The following is an 18,339-nucleotide window of genomic DNA, read 5'->3' as shown; positions in this document are numbered from 1 at the left end:
CTTTTTTGTTTCTGCCCTTTCCTATTGCTTGTCTCTTCACTGTCTTTTCCTTTACCTTCCTCCCTCTTCTTCACTCTCTTCCTGCTGCACCAGCCCTGTCCACATTTCATCTCTCTTCATTTAATATTTAAAGCAAAAGAAAACACAGTAGTGAGAAAGAAAAGATTTGATGGTATTGCCCAGGTTGTGGTGAGGGGAAAGTAAATATGAGCTTATCATTAGGAGGTCAGTGGCTTCAAGACTGGTTCCAGAAGCAGTTTCATCCCTTTACTTTTCAGTTTTCAGACCTGTAACAACTAATACATCTTAATTTGCTTTCACCCTTAAGATCAAGGGAAGATTGCCTGGGAAATTGATGCTTCAGCTGTGGCCCCAAAGTGAATGAGGGGAGTTAACCAGTTATAGAGAGTGGGGTGGGGTGGGTGGCCAGAGAGGGTAGGGGTCTCGATGGGGCCAAGTCTGTCTCAGTCCAGAGCATTTACTCCTTATTTGTCACCAAGAAAGGACCTGCTGTATAGATCAACCAGCAACTCTACAGTCTCACTCAGAATCTCCTGGAGATGATGCTGATTATCCTGGAAAACAAGGACCTTGAATTACGTGCAACAGAAAGACTGATCAAATCACAGACGCCTGCAGCATTCTCCTAACTGAGGACAGGACTCCTTCAGGCCACCCAGGGAGGTCCCCTAGAATTGACACTTAGAATGACTTCACCCCATTGGCAGGACTACCCTGTACCATTAGTTATCCCCGTCTTTTATCTAGTGCTTGACCTGTTAGCCAACCTTCCTGTAGAGAGGGAGCCTGGAATCCAGATACCAGGTCCCAGCCCTTCCCTTTGGTGTATGATGGTGTGTTTGAGTTTTGAGGGTCTGATCCACTATGTTTTCTTCTCAGCACATCCTCCATCAGACCACCAGGCCTCTGACAGATTTCACACTAAGCATCCTCCTCCTGGGTCAGGCAAGGCCCTATCTCCAGGGGCAAGCATCAGGCCTGGTATTGGTGTCTATAGAAAGAGTGCTGGCTGAGCTTGAGGCCTTGGAGAGGGCTGATATAACATATACCTGACTACAGGTATATGTTTCTAGGTGACCTTCCTACATGATCTTATAGGAGAGACAGTGAAGAGGTTAGGGGACCCTCTCTGGCTCCCCACCCCATCTCATTCTCTTTTACTAGTTAACTCTACTTATCTACTTTAGAGCCTCAGCTCAAGCATCAGTTTCCCTGGCCTTAAGGATGAGTCAAGTCTCTCTTCTGTACATTCTCTTAGGGCCATTTATCTCTCCTTTATAACACACACCAACACTGAGATGTTATAAGGATTTGTGAGGTTGTTGGACTGCTGTCTGCTGCTACCCCACCACACTCAGTTTACAAGCTCCTCAACCTGTGAGCTTTAAGAGGGGAGTTTTTAATTCTGCTCACTAATACATCATAACTGTCAAGGGTAGAGCTTGGCACATAGGAGATACTCAATAAATATTCATCAATTGAAATTAATCTTAGCTTCATCCCATTTGGCTCCAAGACCTTGGGCCATTTACTTAATCTCTCTCTGAGCCTCAGGTCTCTCATTAGAAATGGGGATAATAATCCCACATTGAGAAAACTGTGAGATTTACATGGAACAGTGGTTATAAAATATCCAATATGGAGAACAGTGTAGAGATTCCTTAAAAAACTGAAAACAGAACTGCCGTATGACCCAGCAATCCCACTACTGAGCATACACACCAAGGAAACCAGACCTGAAAGAGACACGTGTACCCCAATGTTCATTGCAGCACTGTTTACAATAGCTGGGACGTGGAAGCAACCTAGATGTCCACTGGCAGACCAATGGATAATAAAGTTGTGGTACATATACACAATGGAATATTCAGTTCAGTTCAGTTGCTTAGTCGTGTCTGACTCTTTGCAACCCCGTGAGTCGATTACTCAGCTATAAAAAGAACACATTTGAATCAGTTCTAATGAGGTGGATGAAACTGGAGCCTGTTATACAGAGTGAAGTAAGTCAGAAAGAGAAGCACCAATACGGTATATTAATGCATATATATGGAATTTAGAAAGACGGTAATGACGATCCTATGTGCAACACAGCAAAAGAGATACAGTTATAAAGAAAAGACTTTTGGACTCTGTGGGAGAAGGCGAGGATGGGATGATATGAGAGAATAGCACTGAAATCTGTATATTACCATATGTAAAATAGATGACCAGTGCAAGTTTGATGCATGAAACAGGGCACTCAAAGCCAGTGCTCTGGGATGCCCCAGAGGGATGGGGAGGGGATGAGGTGGGAGGGGAGTTCAGGATGAGGGGACACATGTGCACCCATGGCTGATTCATGTTGATGTATGGCAAAAATCACCACAATACTGTAAAGTAATTAGCCTCCAATTAAAATAAATAAATTAATTTAAAAATACCTAGTATGGAGCCTGTGTGCATAATAGGCACCCATGAAGTATTGGTTTTTCCCTTACTTTGTTTTTCATCCTTGAGTATTGCACAGAGCAGTGGTTGAAAGGCTTAAAGGACAAAAATATATGTTTCTGTATTTCTTTTCCCTCCTCCTTTCTTTATTACTTTCTTTCATGGTTCGGTGAGGCACAGAATGAAGGGTCGGAAGATCAGAGTCTTGAGTTTTCACTAATGAGATGACTTTGGGGAAAGTACGGGCCCTGTTTCAGTTGCCTCATATATGTGATGGGAAGACATAGATAAATGGTCTTTACAGTCCTTCCCAACTCTCACCATGGGTCTCTGCATAGGAGTCAAGGGTGACACTGACCACTGTTGTTCACAGTGCAAGATGAATGGGGGTAAGAGGGAATTGCAGCACCAGAACCAGAGAAGCAAATTAGGTTATTGGCCGATCTAGTTTAATGTGAACTGAGTTTATTTTAGTAATACAAGTGAGGAATGTTTTTAAGATATATCATCCTGACAATGCCCCTCGGTAACTGCACAGGATTGCTAGGGTATCTTTCTTCAAAAGAGCCTGAGGGCTTAGTATATACTGTTGCAGTAATTCTTAGAGCATTCCTAAAGTTGGAAGGGAAGGCATGATGAGTTCAGTTTTAAATGCAGAGAAAAAAACTTCAAAAAAGTTTAAGTAGCTGACACAAGGTCGCACGGTAACATCACTGTTCCCAGGAACCCAGGTCTCTGTCTAACACACCAACCTGTTAGAGCATTCTGCTTCCAGTTTCCAGAAATGTGTCCAGCCATAGGTGAGAGGTCTTTGTGCTGAGCAAAACAGTATTTAAAGTGTGGTTTCCTGGAGGATAGACTCTTTTTTGTTGGAATGAATGGAGTGACAAGTAGAAAAAGACGGGTTGAAAGTCTTGCAAGTTAGTAGAAAGTGTTCTGTCCCTCTCCATCTCTCCATCCTACACATCGTTTCTCTGGACCAGCCAAGGTCCCAATTTGAGGCCAAGCATCAGACCTGGTGGTTGTCATGGAAACAGTGCTAGCTGAGCTTGAGGCCCTGGAGAGCCAGCTACCCTGACTGAAGTTGTGTGTTTCTAGGTCAACTTCCTGGTGACCTGAAGGGATTCTATCATCCTCAGGAGAATGCTTCAGGCACCTGCAATCTGATGAATCTTTCTGCTGTATTAAACAGAATGCCACTATTTTCCAGGGAAGTCAACATCATCTCCAAGAGATTGTACTGAAGAATGGCATATCTGGTTGGTCCATTTATCAGGGTCTTCAGTTGAATGTCCTGTCCTGATTCTCCCTGTGTGACCTTGAGTAGGGCAGTTGTGCTTTTGGAATTTCAATCTTCTCATCTGTAAAAGGGGTTAATCCACAGGACTGTTGTGAGGATTATGAGAGTGAATGACTCTGAAAGGCATCAGTAAGTCATAAATCACAATGATTGTGTAAATAGTTAGGATCTGCTCTTCTATGCTGGAGGTCACATCTTCTGGTAGAAGTGGGCCATGCCTTCCCCAGGGGTGACCCTGATAACTGTCACTTCCTAACTAGAAATATCAGGTCAAGAGAAGACTTGTTTCTGGATAGTCTGTAGCTTCTTGTCCAACTTACCCAGAGACTACTGGGCCTGCCAGTGGGTGGTTGTTCCCACAGGCATGCCGTCCCTTGGAAAGAGAAAGGTCCTTCATTGAGAGGCTGGTTCCTTTGGCTGCCTGGGCTTTGTGTCATTTTCAGTACATTAATTATTTAGTGTCTGGTAAAGCTTTCTGAGATCACAAGATAAAAGGCCTAGTAGTAGTTCAAAGTCTTCCTTTTGATTATTATTCTAGTCAATAGATTTTGAGGCAAGAAGATAGGATTGAAATAACAGTGGAATAAGTGTCATAGAGTACAAGCAAGCCGCAGAAATGGACCCAGAACATAAAGTCCTGTTGCCCTGCTAATGGAAGCACTCAGACATGGTATGTGTGTGACACAGAGAGAAAGAGAAGCATCAGGCTACTTGGAGAGTGATATCCTCTCCATTGCACTCTTGGATTAGTATAAATGCCGATTAGCCTTCCTCCACTGCTGAAAGCCAGAGAGTCCACCTGGGCTCGGTAAGTAGGGCCAGTAACCCAGCACACCTGGAGCAGGGATTCCAGAGCAGTAGATAGAGCAGGGCTCACAGGTCAGTCAGGAGCTCTTCCTTGGAACGCTGAGGTCATCTCTAGATAGGTCAAAATGTAGCAGCTTGGGACACAAATTCTAAAGGGCAGCATTGAATGTCTTATTACTTTCATTATCTGGCTTTGGCTTCAATTATGAGTTACTGGTGGCCTGCACAGACATGGTATCCCTGGGGTGTATGCCCCTGATTTGACCTTGGCCTTGACCTTGGAAAGCATGTCAATATGTCCCACATGAGACAGAATAACAGCCCCTATGAAAAACTTTTGCTAATTTCTTCTAAATCTGTGCACCTGAGAGTTGTGAATTAAATTAATAAACTAGTTTACTTCATTTTCATGAAACAACCAAGGTAGTTTGAACAGCGTGTTTGGTAAATGGTCTAATGACACATTCCGAAGTGACAGTAACCCATGGTGGTTAAGAAGGCCCAGTCAAGTTTTGCTTTGGGCCACTCTGAATCCCATCTCAGCTGCTCTGATGAGACTGCAGCTCAGGAAAGATGGGAAACCTTGGAGAAGGAGGGATTTGGTTTGCCCCTTTAAGAAAGGGTAGGATTTAGGAAAGCAGCAGGTCAAGAAGGACATTCTAGGTACAGATCAACTTGGGCAAAGGTTTGGAGACTTATGTGTGACGGAGATAGAATATGAAAGGATTCTGTGTGGGAAATAAGAATGAAAAAGCAAGTAGTGGCCATGGTGTGTTGGCTTCACATTTACACATTTCAGCCATTTCTGTCGGAACCTCTTTGTAATTCCCTTTTACATGTGGGTCTAGTATACCTTGCAGGTAACCAATCCCCAGGAGCTGGGACCACGCTGACAATTTCCTTTGTGTTCCATCAATATTCCTTAATGCCATGCCTTGGGAAGGAATGCCTGCTTTTATTTGACTGACAGTGGGGTTCACCACTGAATGAACTCAGCAGTTATACACAGGTCCTTTTGGGTACTGGGGAGAGAGGCAAGGAACATGTGTTGAAACTATGACTTTCAATGGTACAAGAGAACTTTATGAGAAATAATAATTTTGCTTCAGAACTTGATCTACCAAGAAAGAGCACAAACCTTCCTGGCAGAGGGGGAGTGGAGTCTAGTGAAAGGTAAGGTGAAATGGGGGGCTTTTAGTTCTATTTAGATTCTGCCCTGACACTAATAGCTTCTCTCTGAATGAGCCAGCTAGAAGGAAATGTGAAAGCAAACTGCAGAAGAGTTGATTCCCTGAACTGGAGAGGAGCTTACTGAACCGAAAGTTCAGCCCCCTCATTTTCCAGGCCTGGAGAAGGTGTAGGGAGGTCTGTGTGTTTAGGACAAAGGACATATCTGCTAATTCTCCCTCTTGCGTCTGAAAATCACATCTGTTTTTCAGACTAAATGAACTGCCTGTCACCGCTCCAACATCACCGCTGACTTTAGTAGTCATGTAAATTCACTGAGGTTTCTTTGGCTGCACAGGTGTGAGCTCAATCCTGTGAATACTGAAACCGTTTCCCTGGGCTGCCAATCCCAGGTGGGAGCCCTCCCCTCTGCCCAGCCTTGCTGTGCCTGCTCACACTGTTTGACATCTGGACGGCTATTTATTTGGCCACATTAAGCTTTGTTTTGTGTTACACAAAATCATTGTTAAAGAATGCATTATTAAGTGTGTTTTCAAATAAGGGGGAAACACTAGCAGGCAGTCACTGATTGTTTTATTGTTGGGAGGAAAATAAATAAGCAAAACGTGTGCAAGGCAAGACAGGAACAGTTCCAGGGAGCATTTAGAAGAGAAGCATTTTTACATTTTATTGATGGAGGTTTGTAAGACATGCTTGATAGTGAACCCAGGGCATTCATGTAAATAACCATCACACACACATAGCTGTTTATTATTTATGTCAATGCAAGTATGATATATTTACTGTATTATGTACATTGGCTTAAAGATAAATAGACACACACTAAGACATATAATAATAAACACTGAATATAGAGACATTGCCAATTGGCTGAAATTGGGGTAGTAGAGATTGTAGACAGTTGGCAGAGTTAATAATTAACTAGTGAATAACAGAGAAACAGCTCTTTTGGAGCACTTTTGATTTTTTGGACATTGTATCCTAGATCCTCAGATAGAAGAGGAACCAAGACTCCCATTCATTTTGGATTCTGAAACAGAAATAAAAGCATAAAATTTCAACAGTGGTGTGACTGATATATCATGTGTGCATTATTTCATCTGGCCTGGACAAAATCCTGAGAGTCTGCATCCATTATTCTTGTTTTTATCATTTTTTCAGGACACTGAGATTTCATGAGTATGTGATTGGTCTGGGTTAAACAGCTAATAAGTATCAGAGCTAGTAATTTTCTCCAAAACTCTGGTTTCATTATTTGACAGATATTTACTGAGTGCCTATTATGTGCCAGGCATGGGGACATAGCAGTGATTAATGCAGGAGAGACACAATAAACAAATATAAATATAAGAAATAATAAATGCAGATCAATGTGATATAGAGTTGTTAATGGAATGTGTGGGCTTCCCTCATGGCTCAAATGGTAAAGAATCTGCCTGCACAAATATATGTATATATGAGTAAAGGGTATATGGGAAGCCTCTGAGTTATCTTTGCAACTTTTCTGTAACTTTAAAAATATTCTAAATAAAATTTAAGAATAAAAATGCACAGCATAAAAATTTAAAGTTGATATCAAATACTAGCTTTGGAAAAAGATGTAATAAAAATATAACTTTATTGCAATAAAGATATCTTTCAAACTAACAATGAGAAAACAACTCAAAAAAATAGGCAAAAATATTTAGGTCAATTTAGAGAATGGCAAATTAATACCACTATTCCCCTCCCCTAGTAAATGGAAGGCCACAGAAAAAGACATACAAATTCACTCATAGTCAGGGATATGAAAAATCAAGTAATAGATATTCCTTTATACCAAACATCCTTGCAAAAACCATAAAGCTCCTAATATCTATTATTGGTGGAATACAGGGGAAAGGGGACTCATGTATTGTTAGTGGAATTGGAAATTGTGACAGCCTTTTGGGGAAGGCAATCTGATAATCCTATTAAAATTAAAAATACATTAAAAAAAAAAAAAAAGAATCTGCCTGCAATGTGGGAGACCTGGGTTTGATCCCTAGGTTGGGAAGATCTCCTGGAGAAGGAAATGGCTACTCACTCTGATATTCTTGCCTGGGAGAATTCCATGGAGAGAGAAGCCTGGCAGGCTACAGTCCATAGGGGTGCAAAGAGTCAGACACAACTGAGCGACTATAGAATGACTAGGAAGATCTCTCTGAGGAGGTGAGAGACATTTGGGCAGAGACCTGGATGGAAAGATGGGATGATCTTGTGCCTGTAGGGCAGAGGAATTTTTAGGCTGAGACCCACTGGTGCAAAAGCCCTGAGATGGGAGCCTGCTTGTTGAGTTTAAGAATAGCAAGGAGGCCTGTAAGGCTGGAGCTCTATAAGCAAGGGAAAAATGGTTGGAAATGAGGTCAGAAAGAGACCAGGAGCCAGATTATGTGGGATCTTAAAGGACTAGGTCATGGCAAGAAATGTTAATGCTCTTTCAGGGCTGAAGTGCCAATCCAGCTGCGGTGTGGAGAGCATATTGAAGGTGAGCAATAGCAGAAGCAGGGGACCAGCTGGGAGCTCATAGCAGTTGTCAGAGTGAGAGGTGATGCGGGGAGAGAAGAGAGGGATATAATGTAGGTAGAGCCATTGAGACTGGTTGATGAATTGGTGTGGGCCATGGGGAAAAAATGTCAAGGATTCCTCCTTGGTTTTGGCCCAAGGAACCAGGAGAGTTTTGCCATTGCTTTCTGAAATAGAGAACACCTGGGGTTTAGATGGAGAGACATCACGTGTTTATTTTTGCATGTATTAAGTTTGTGATACTTACCCAAGAATAAAATGAAGATTTCAGACTGGCAGTTGGATATATGTTCTGTTCAGAGGAGCGCTTGGGCCTTGAAATATAAATTTAGTGGTGTTAATATATAGATTATATTTAAAGCTATGAAACTGGATGAGATCATTTTGGGGAGTGAGTTTAGATGGGGAAGAGACGTGTCCCAAGTTACCCAACTTTTGACACCTGTAAAATAATAAAACAGAAATTCCCTCCCCCATCAAGTTTTTAAAAAAGAAGAACAGCTGAGCTTATTTACATGTCAGGCAAGAAATTCACTGAGCAGTTATCTAAGGAATAACATTCAGAGTTTTTAGAGCCCTAGGAAGAGTTACATGGTGGTCATGCTAATTCAGAATTGAAAATCAGCACTTTGGATAGGAGAGAATGAATTTGTAAGTCTGAACATGCTTGGTTAAAGCAAATCCCTTGTTCATTGGTCAAGAGGTTTTAGTGAAGTTTAAGGGTCTGGTGTCCTGGGCTCGCTTGAAATTCATGGTCAGAGTTTATTGTCAGCTGGTTAAAACTACTGTGATGAAATTTAATATTCAGCTGTGAAATCTCCTGGGCAGTTACTGCTAGGAAATGGAGAATGTTTCTTTTATACAGCCTGGAAAATGGGGAAGATCTGGTAAAGAGGAGTAGAGAAGACCTGCCACTGAAGTAGGAGACAAGGACTATGGCAGCCAAGGACTGCATGTCATTGAGATGTGAAGAATCCAAGAAGCAGTGAAGATCAGCGTGATCCAGTGCCGCTGAGTGGGCCAGTAAGAGAAGAACCAAGACTCATTCATTGTATTTGCAACTTGGGGTCTTTGGTGACCTTGACCCAGCATAGTGGAGACAATCCTGATTTAATTTAACTTAAGTGGAAATGAGAGAGGAAAAATAGAGACAGAAGCATAGACAGATCTTTTTAAGATACTTAGCTGTGAAGGAGAGCAGGAAATGGGAGGATGGCTGAAGAAGAATGTGTGGGTCAGGGAAGCTTTTTCTTTTCTTTTTTTTTTTTTTAAGATGTATATACATGCTGCAGATGAGATTGACTTGGAAGAGGAGGGGAAACTATTGATACAGAAGAAAGAGAAAACTACTGCACCAGTGGATTTCTTGGAACATGATGAGATTAGCAACTAGGTGGAGAGGCTGCCACTGCTTAGAGTGTGGTCAGCCTGTTTTAGCAGGAGAGAAGATAGTGTATAAAGTTACTGATACCTCTGAGTTGGTAGATTTACTTCTCTTTTTTCAATGAAATAAAAAACAAGTTCACTAGCTGAGAAAGTGGAGGAATGAGGGTCAGGAATTGGAGGCTTGAAGGGTAAGAAAACCTTAGAAGTAGTGAGACTAGAAGAGCGAGGGTGAATTGAGCCCATCAGGAAATTCAGAAGAATTCCTGGGCAGTCCTGAGGGTCCTCTTGAGGTTTGTGGTCATAATTTTAAAGTGAAACTTTTAAGCATCTGGTGTACTCCTCCCCTCCTCTCCTACCACCACATTCAGATGCTGAGGACAACTGTGAAGGACGAAAGGACAGGAGTTGCACTTGTTTGCAAGGGAATTATTGTAGTGGAATTATTATAGTGATGAATCCTGGAATCTAAGTTGAGGATGCAAGAGGGGTGACACATGGTAGGAAAAGAGTAGTGTCAAGAAGTTAGGGGTTTGACTGTGCCTAGATACCCTATGGTACCTGGAAAGGACTCAGGATATCACCCCAGATCCCCCTAATCCCCTCCAAAACCTAAAGCGATCTTATCTGTAGCCAATCAAAAATGTCCTCAGTCCAGAGTACATCACTTTCCTCCTCAGGTGGTTTTGGCTATCACTTGGACACCTGGAAGCCCTTGCTCCTACTTTCTCCTCTCCTTTCCTTTCTGCCCCTCTCCCTCAGGGTCCAAGACACACTCCGTTTGAACCAAAGGGTCTCACTTCATACCTTCACCTCATAAGTCTGTGCTAGTGAGATTCACTCTGGATCCTCACATTTCCAGAGGGAAGCACCAAAAACCCGAGCTTTTTTCTTGCTTAAATGGATTACTTCTTATGCATAACTTTTCTCTATGCTGGAAACCCCCATTCCCACCAGGGCTAAAGGTGGGTAGGGGGTGGAAATGAAGTGTAAAGGGAGCAGAGAGCCTCTTCCCTGCACTTAAATGCAGTGCTTTCTTCTTTCTAGTCTATGTTTATGCATATTCTATTAACATTAACTAGAACCCACTTCTGTGTCAGTGCTTCTGATTTTGACAAACAACTTCATTCTTGTCGACTGTGTTTTTTCTTAGTCTTTATGCTTTCAGGTGAGGAGATGCATCCTTTTGGTTGACCTCCATTAGCTCCCCCAGTCTCATCCAGCAAATCACTATCCACTTCCCTCTGGGGACCATGTGTGAACCCAGCCTACTAGCAATAATTCTCAGAATGCGTGCTTTCTCTCCAGCATTCAACTTTGAAGGTGCTAAACTATTTATTGGCATTTTTGGTGGCTCAGATGGTCAAGAATCTGCCCACCATGTGGGAGACCCAGGCTTGATCCCCGGGTCAAGATGATCCCCTGGAGAAGGAAATGGCTACCTATTCCAGTATTCTTGCCTGGAGAATTCCATGGACAGAGGAGCCTGGCGGACTCCAATCTATGGGGTCACAAAGAGTAGGTCATGACTGAGCAACTCACACTTTCACTTTTGGATGTAAAATGGTTTAAGTTTACGTCTTTAGGAATGACCCACAGTGAGGTCCATGGCTTCTTGCTAGGCCATGACTCAGCCCTCAGAGCCCTCCTTTTGAATTATTTCAGATATTTTTTATCCCTGAATATATAACCTGACCCTTACCCATATTAACTTAATCTGCCATCCATGCCCACGCACAGATTCATAAGTGCCCCCTTATGAATCTAGCCCCATCCACTTGGTGCTTCGCATCCAGGAAGAAGTTAATACCATTCCCAAACTGTATGGCTAAGAAAAATGACATCATTCTGAAATTGGGAAATATTACCTAGACTTGATCTTCCTGTTGCTTCAGAATTACTTAAAATTTGAGCTCTGCTGATGACTCAGACATAGAGATGCCAGTTTTTATTCACATGGAGTTCTTTGCAAGGAGTTGATTGTCAAAGCCTTCTCATAACCCTCACACTGTTGGCCCATTCTGGAGCAGACTCTTATCTCTGACCTTAGCCATTGACTAGTGGGGACGCTGAAGGGCCCTATAGAGAACTGATCACCATGGAGTAGTTTGTGGGAGTCCCTGAAGGGTGGTATAAGGAGAAAGGGCTATAGCATCAGGCCAACCTAATCTGTTGACTCTGGTCTCCTGCCTGCTGGTCATGTGGCCACAGTCAGGGCATCTGACCTCTCTCAGCCTTGGTTTCCCTGTTCTCAAAATAAGGCCCAATAATAGCGTTCAGTTCAGTTCAGTTCAGTCACTCAGTCGTGTCCGCCTCTTGAGGCCTGCCTCTTGAGAAACCTGTATGCAGGTCAGGAAGCAACAGTTAGAACTGGACATGGAACAACAGACTGGTTCCAAATAGGAAAAGGAGTACGTCAAGGCTGTATATTGTCACCCTGCTTATTTAACTTATATGCAGAGTACATCATGAGAAACTCTGGGCTGGAAGAAGCACAAGCTGGAATCAAGATTGCCGGGAGAAATATCAATAATCTCAGATATGCAGATGACACCACCTTTATGGCAGAAAGTGAAGAGGAACTAAAAAGCCTCTTGATGAAAGTGAAAGAGGAGAGTGAAAAAATTGGCTTAAAGCTTAACATTCAGAAAACTAAGATCATGGCATCTAGTCCCATCACCTCATGGGAAATAGCTGGGGAGACAGTGGAAACAGTGTCAGACTTCATTTCTGGAGGCTCCAAAATCACTGCGGATGGTGACTGCAGCCATGAAATTAAAAGATGCTTACTCCTTGGAAGGAAAGTTATGACCAACCTAGACAGCATATTAAAAAGCAGAGACATTACTTTGCCAACAAAGATCTTTCTGGTCAAGGCTATGGTTTTTCCAGTGGTCATGTATGGATGTGAGAGTTGGACTGTGAAGAAAGCTGAGTGCCAAAAAATTGATGCTTTTGAACTGTGGTGTTGGAGAAGACTCTTGAGAGTCCCTTGGACTGCAAGGAGATCCAACCAGTCCATCCTGAAGGAGATCAGTCGTGGGTGTTCATTGGAAGGACTGATGCTGAAGCTGAAACTCCAATAATAGTGTTAGATAGTTAGAATAGGGAAAAGGAGTCCAAAATGGCGGTGGCTAAAAAACAGGAAGGGAAAAGCCCGTGAAAATAGAGCAGAGGAAGGTCAAAGGAAGGTCCGAGGACCAGAGTGAGGACTTCAGGTAGAACAGCGCTCCTGCCTGAGCCCAATTTGCATAGGATAGGCCCAGGGGGGAGAAAAAACATATAAAAAGAAGAGCCAAAGCTCGCTCTCTCTCTCTCTCTACCCCCTGCACGATGGGGTGCTCTTCTCTTCGCGTCTTTGGATTGACGTGCCCTCACGCCTCAAAGATGGATTTTCCTGCTATTATCTAAATAAAATAGAGCTGTAACACTGAGCTGTAACACTGATTTATTTAAGAGCTATAACATGGTCTGTCCTCCGAGGGCTGTGACCCGCTGAGGGGGCTTTAATGTCTGTCACTCCAAATTTTTGTTGTGACGAGACAACCGAGGAGCATACACTCGCCTGACAATAGTATTTATTCATAAGGTTGTTGTAAGAATCGAGTGTAATCACACATTTAAATCACTTACCACAATGCCTAGTCCATGTGTGCTCAAGTTAGCATTATTAATTCTTTAAAAGTCTTATAACCTCAAGCCTGCTCTTAAGTAGACCTGCATGATCTTGGACCTCAATTCTCTCAGCCCCGTTGCCCATCTATAAAACAGAGTTGATGTGAGGGTGAAATGAGGTGGCTGCTCTCTCAAACTTACTAGTATAGCATCTGATTTCTTTCAGTGCATTCCTCTGAACCATTTTGGAGAAATGCTACAAAAGATGTATCTAGGTACCAACCAATTCAACTCATTTCTGTTTAGATCACGTGTGAGAGAAAATTCAAAAAAATCTTTTCTAGGTACTCAGGCCAGCACTTCCAACTCCAGTCTTTGGAAGGCAGAAGAATGTTTCTTTGGAAGGAGAGTATAGAATGCCCATTCTGTTCTAGTTACAGGAACAAGTGGGCTTCACGAAAAGGCAGCTCCTATAGATAAAACAGTGGAGTAGCCTGGAAACAAAAGGCTGCTGGGACCACTCAGAGCAGTGATTTCCTTAAAGCATACGCAATATGTGTATTATTAAGGGGATACTATAAGGGGACTGAAGGCATAATAGGGCCTGGAGGAGCGCATGCTGGAAGTGATGTGGAAGAATCTGCAAAGCAAACAGACTGAGAAATGCTTCTGCTACTGTTCCTTCCTTTTCTTTTTTCTTTTCTTCCTCTACTTCCTCTATGTGAAATCACTCCAGGTGGTTTAACACTTTCTGTTTGAGTAGCAAGCCAGCCCACTCATGGTAGAGCATGGCCTCTTGAGGTAAACCTGGCTTCAGTTCCTGATTCCATCATTTGCCCTCTAAGCCTCAGTTGTTGCATATGTAAAACTGAGACAGTAATGCTTATCTCAGGGAGTCATTGTGAAATTACGTGAGTTAAGAGCCTAGCATGGTGCCTCATCCATGGAAGCTGCAGAAGAAATTCAAGTTCCCTTCTTTGCCTCCTGCCCACACTCAGCCTATTTCCTAAACAGATAGGCTCAAACTAGTCAAACTGGTCCTTCTTTAACAGAAAAAGCTTTACCTGCCTTAAGACATTAGCAAATAGCAATTGGGTTGGGGATTTCTGGGAAGAACTGCATAAGAGCATGCAGCCTATGTTCGTTTGATTTGTAGATATATTATAATTACTTTTCACCACATGAAACCCACTTGAGGTACTTTTAAGCAAAGGAATAATGGTGCTTTTACTCTTTTTCTCTCAATTCTTCTTTCTCTCATGCAAATCAGAAACATTAATCCTTTGTAGCTCCCCTGGACTCTCACCTATAGGAAAACTCATCACCTAGCATTTCCCCCCCTGAAAATAGCATAATTGTCAAAACTCATAACTTCTGAGTGCAGTTTCAACATTCTTATTGATAAGGCAATAACCCAAGCAAACAACATTAGATGAAGTTACAAGTCTGAACATAAAGTAGAGTGGAGGCATTATTTGAATGCGATGAATTAAAATTCTCTGTAAGTTGCTCAAATTCTCATAGGCAGAACAGACTTTGGATAGAACTATTAGACCAAACCATTAAGTAGCCTGGCTTCTAGTTCTTCTACCAGACATCTTTGGCATGGCCTAGTCACAAGATGCAGACTTCTTAGATCTTACTGCCCTTGATAGAAAATGTGGATTGAGGTCAATTCAATCTACTAGTGGCTCAGTCTTTTTTCCCCTCATTTTCCAATTGATGTCATGAAAGCTCCTCTGAATTTTCTTTTATAAGCCATATGAGTGACAGCTAAAAGACACATCCCAAGCACAAAGATCAGTATTCTCTCTTTTTTATGTTCAGGTCAGAGCTCCTTGGAGTCACCAACAAACCTGCCTTCTCTTCCTCCTGATTCTTTTGCATGGAATCTGACCTGGATAATGAAAGATTCCTTCCCTTTCCTGTCTCATCGCAGCCGATATGGTAAGTATATTTTGTTAGTTATTTGTAATGTATAGTCACCATCTCATAATTAAAGAAGCTGTGAGTTGCAATTAGTGATGTATGGCTTATCGAGAAGGAAGTCTTTCTGTGCCCTTAGTCTTCCATTGACAGCCACCTCCATAAGACCATTGCCCCCAGGCCTGTCCTCTCCAGACTGACAGCTGTCTTATGTATCCTGAAGGAAGCCAAAGGCTTTGTGGCTGCCACATCGTATCCCAGCTGCCTTTGTGTGTGTGTGGTATTCCTGACTGCCCCTTACCCATCATGAGATGTAATGCTTGTTTGCATTTTGACTGTGGCTTTCTAGATACATGGTTCTAATCCATCAGTGTCTCTATAGTGATCTCTTGAGAGAGGATTATTATGAGGGTCACAGGTCTTCTGGGGCCCCTCAAGTGATTCCCTGACATTTAGGTACCTCCTTAAAAGTACCCAGACATGTTCCTAGATATTATTTCAGTTCATTTGATTCTGCAACAATTTTGGAGATAAGGAGGCCAGGTCCCATTTCATTTTTACAGATGCAGAAACTGAGCATAATAAGATCATACAAAGTGGATTTTCTAACTACAGAAGCAGAATTCTTCCCTTCACTTTTTCTCCTAGGGAGCTACCTACTCACACTGTTAGGCTGAGGCCAGAATTACATGGTATAGCGTTCCTCATCCTCTGTGCTCATCCTGAGAGTTCACAGAAGCTGGGCCTCTGCAGACGAAAGGGAAGGTTTGGAGGAGAGCTAATGTATTTTTACTTGGACATTTTTTTCTTCTATTGAACTCCGCTAGGGTGAACCCTGTGAGGGCAGGCACAAAGTTCTGTTTGCTTCCCACTTTAGCCTATCACAAAGAAGAAATTCATAGAGGCTCGTCCATGATAAGTGAATGCAGAGACCTTCAGGGATGGAATTCACTCATCAGGCCTGATTCAATTAAATACTTATGAACCTAGTACAACACTGAGTTCTAGATTCCCTTCTGGGCATATTTGCCTATTCTTGCCACTTGGTTTCTGCCCTTGGGCTTGAGCTTTTTAAAGTGCACCTAACAGAGATCTTCCATGTACTAGTGTTTCCATTTGTAAAGCAGTGAGTCTGGATTCAGATTAACTGTTTCAAACTTAAAAAATAAATGCATCTAAACCCCTAGGGCAGTTTAGAATGGTACGCTTCTAGGATGTTTCCTGCTACTCCTAAGCTGCCCCTGGTAGGAGGGGAAGGTCACTAGTTTTCAGGAGATTCCAGATAAAAATTACTTCTTGATTTTATTTAGGCCAGACACTGAGTGCCATCTTAGGATAAGAACAGGTGTTTATAAATAATTGAAATCTGGTTCTTTGTACTGTTATTGCTTCGTAAACCCAGATTTGTGATAGAAGCAGTCTTTGGATAATGCTTTTGTATTTGCTCTCAAAGTCACTCAGTATTTCCACAACTTTTATAAAATGTAACATCCAAAAAAGTCAGGTCTGCCTCTTGCATGACACAGAGAGCATTGCATTTATTCTCTCTGAAACATCCAAAAAGAGGTTTCAGGTTAAAAGAAGAAAACCACTGGAGCTTATTTAAACTGCTAGCTGCCCACTGTTTGACTCTGATATACCTACTTCCTCTCCCTGGGCCTCCCCTTTCTCATGTATAGAATGAGGGTGGCATGCCCCAGGGGGGAAAGGAATAGATAAGGGCAATTCCCAGGATTCCTTTCAGATGTTCCTTGTAGCCTGGAATCCTCAGGATTTCCCTTCTTGGCAGAGGAGAGAACCAAAACCATTGGTCAGACATTGCCCAAATGCTCAATGAGGTACCAAAGTCAGCACCATCATTGCTATTGATTCACAGGGTGAGAAGAGATGATTCTTGGTTGGTGGCTCCTTGATTGAGTGCAGTGGTAATTTCAGAGCCTTTTCATCTTCTTCCTGTATTTAATTCAGCTGAGACCATAAGGAGTTAGCTGTCTCCACCACCATTTGTGTGAGCCTGGTCCCATGCCACATGTTAGAGGTGATACAAGAACAAACACGAGTGAGACTTACTCTTCATCTCTGAGTTCACTGGCCAGAGAAACAGTTCTGTAAGCAGTTCAATCCATTGCCACAAAAAGCACCTCTGGGGCACGGAGGTTGAAGACTAGTCCTGAGACACATAGCAGAGAAAACTGAAGGCTGAGACTCCTGTCTCCTTAAGGATGTTTGCGGGGCTCAGCCTGTGTCTATGTACCAAAGAGGCCAGCAGGCTCACTGGTTATAAATTCACACCTTTCAACTGCCATGAAAGACATTTTAAGAAATGTTAACAACTTCATTAATTTTAAGACCTCAAACTTGGGCAGAGAAATTTGACTGGAAAATTGCTGCCCGAAGGGATAGTTCTTCAGACAGTGAGAAGTAACTAAGACTCAGCAAGTCAGTGTGGGCCCTGAGTGATGGAGCTTGGTGCTGGCTGGCTGTCCTCACCTGCATTCTGGGGCGAAGGTGGGAGGGAATGGCTGGTGGGGAGGTAGGAGAGGGCGGCAGTGGTAGGCTTCAGCAGTACAACCACAGGCATCATGATAGACAGTGGCAGCCAGCCCTCTCAGGCAAGCTGTCCAGGACTGAATTGAGTATGGCTTTCTTCTCCACTGGTGTTTTATGAGAAGAGACGAGGTGGATAGAGGCTAATAAGATTTACTCACCCCAGCCTGTAATTATCTGCTTGAGGAAAAAGTTTGACCTACCTTTTTGAAGTCTCCCCATATTTCTTCTAATTTACGTTGGGGCCTTTTATGTTGAGTAAAATATATTCCTTTCAATGGCATTTGGTATCAGATTCCAGCTCTTTCTCATCTTGTCTTGAATGATGGGAGCCTGCTAATTTCATCATCAACAAACAGAGCTGCACATTCTTCCCTCAAGGCTTTGAAGAAGTGGGGGCGGGTGTATAAAGAAACAATTTTTTTTTTCCTTTTATCATCCAGCTCTGATGCCTTAGGACTTATTTATAGGCTTGGTTAAAGGACTGGGCTCCAACTCCGTACCCAGATAAAAATCTGTTTCATTTGGAAGCTCCAGGTAGTAAGAGATTGCAGGGTTTTGATCACCTTGAGTTCTAGAGC

General features: G+C 42.6%; 1 protein-coding gene across 1 annotated transcript in view; it reads left to right on the top strand.

Annotated features, from left to right (window-relative positions):
• Positions 1-18,339, top strand: part of ALK (ALK receptor tyrosine kinase) — a 786,987-nt gene that overhangs the window by 276,817 nt on the left and 491,831 nt on the right. Inside the window, exon 2 of the mRNA XM_043468949.1 lies at positions 15,113-15,232. Coding sequence (XP_043324884.1) covers positions 15,113-15,232 — 120 coding nt within the window. The remainder of the gene's footprint in view (positions 1-15,112; positions 15,233-18,339) is intronic.

The sequence above is a fragment of the Cervus canadensis genome, chromosome 5, assembly GCF_019320065.1.
Source record: "Cervus canadensis isolate Bull #8, Minnesota chromosome 5, ASM1932006v1, whole genome shotgun sequence".
Classification (NCBI taxonomy): Eukaryota; Metazoa; Chordata; class Mammalia; order Artiodactyla; family Cervidae; genus Cervus; species Cervus canadensis.
This window is presented reverse-complemented; position numbering and strand designations above follow the sequence as displayed.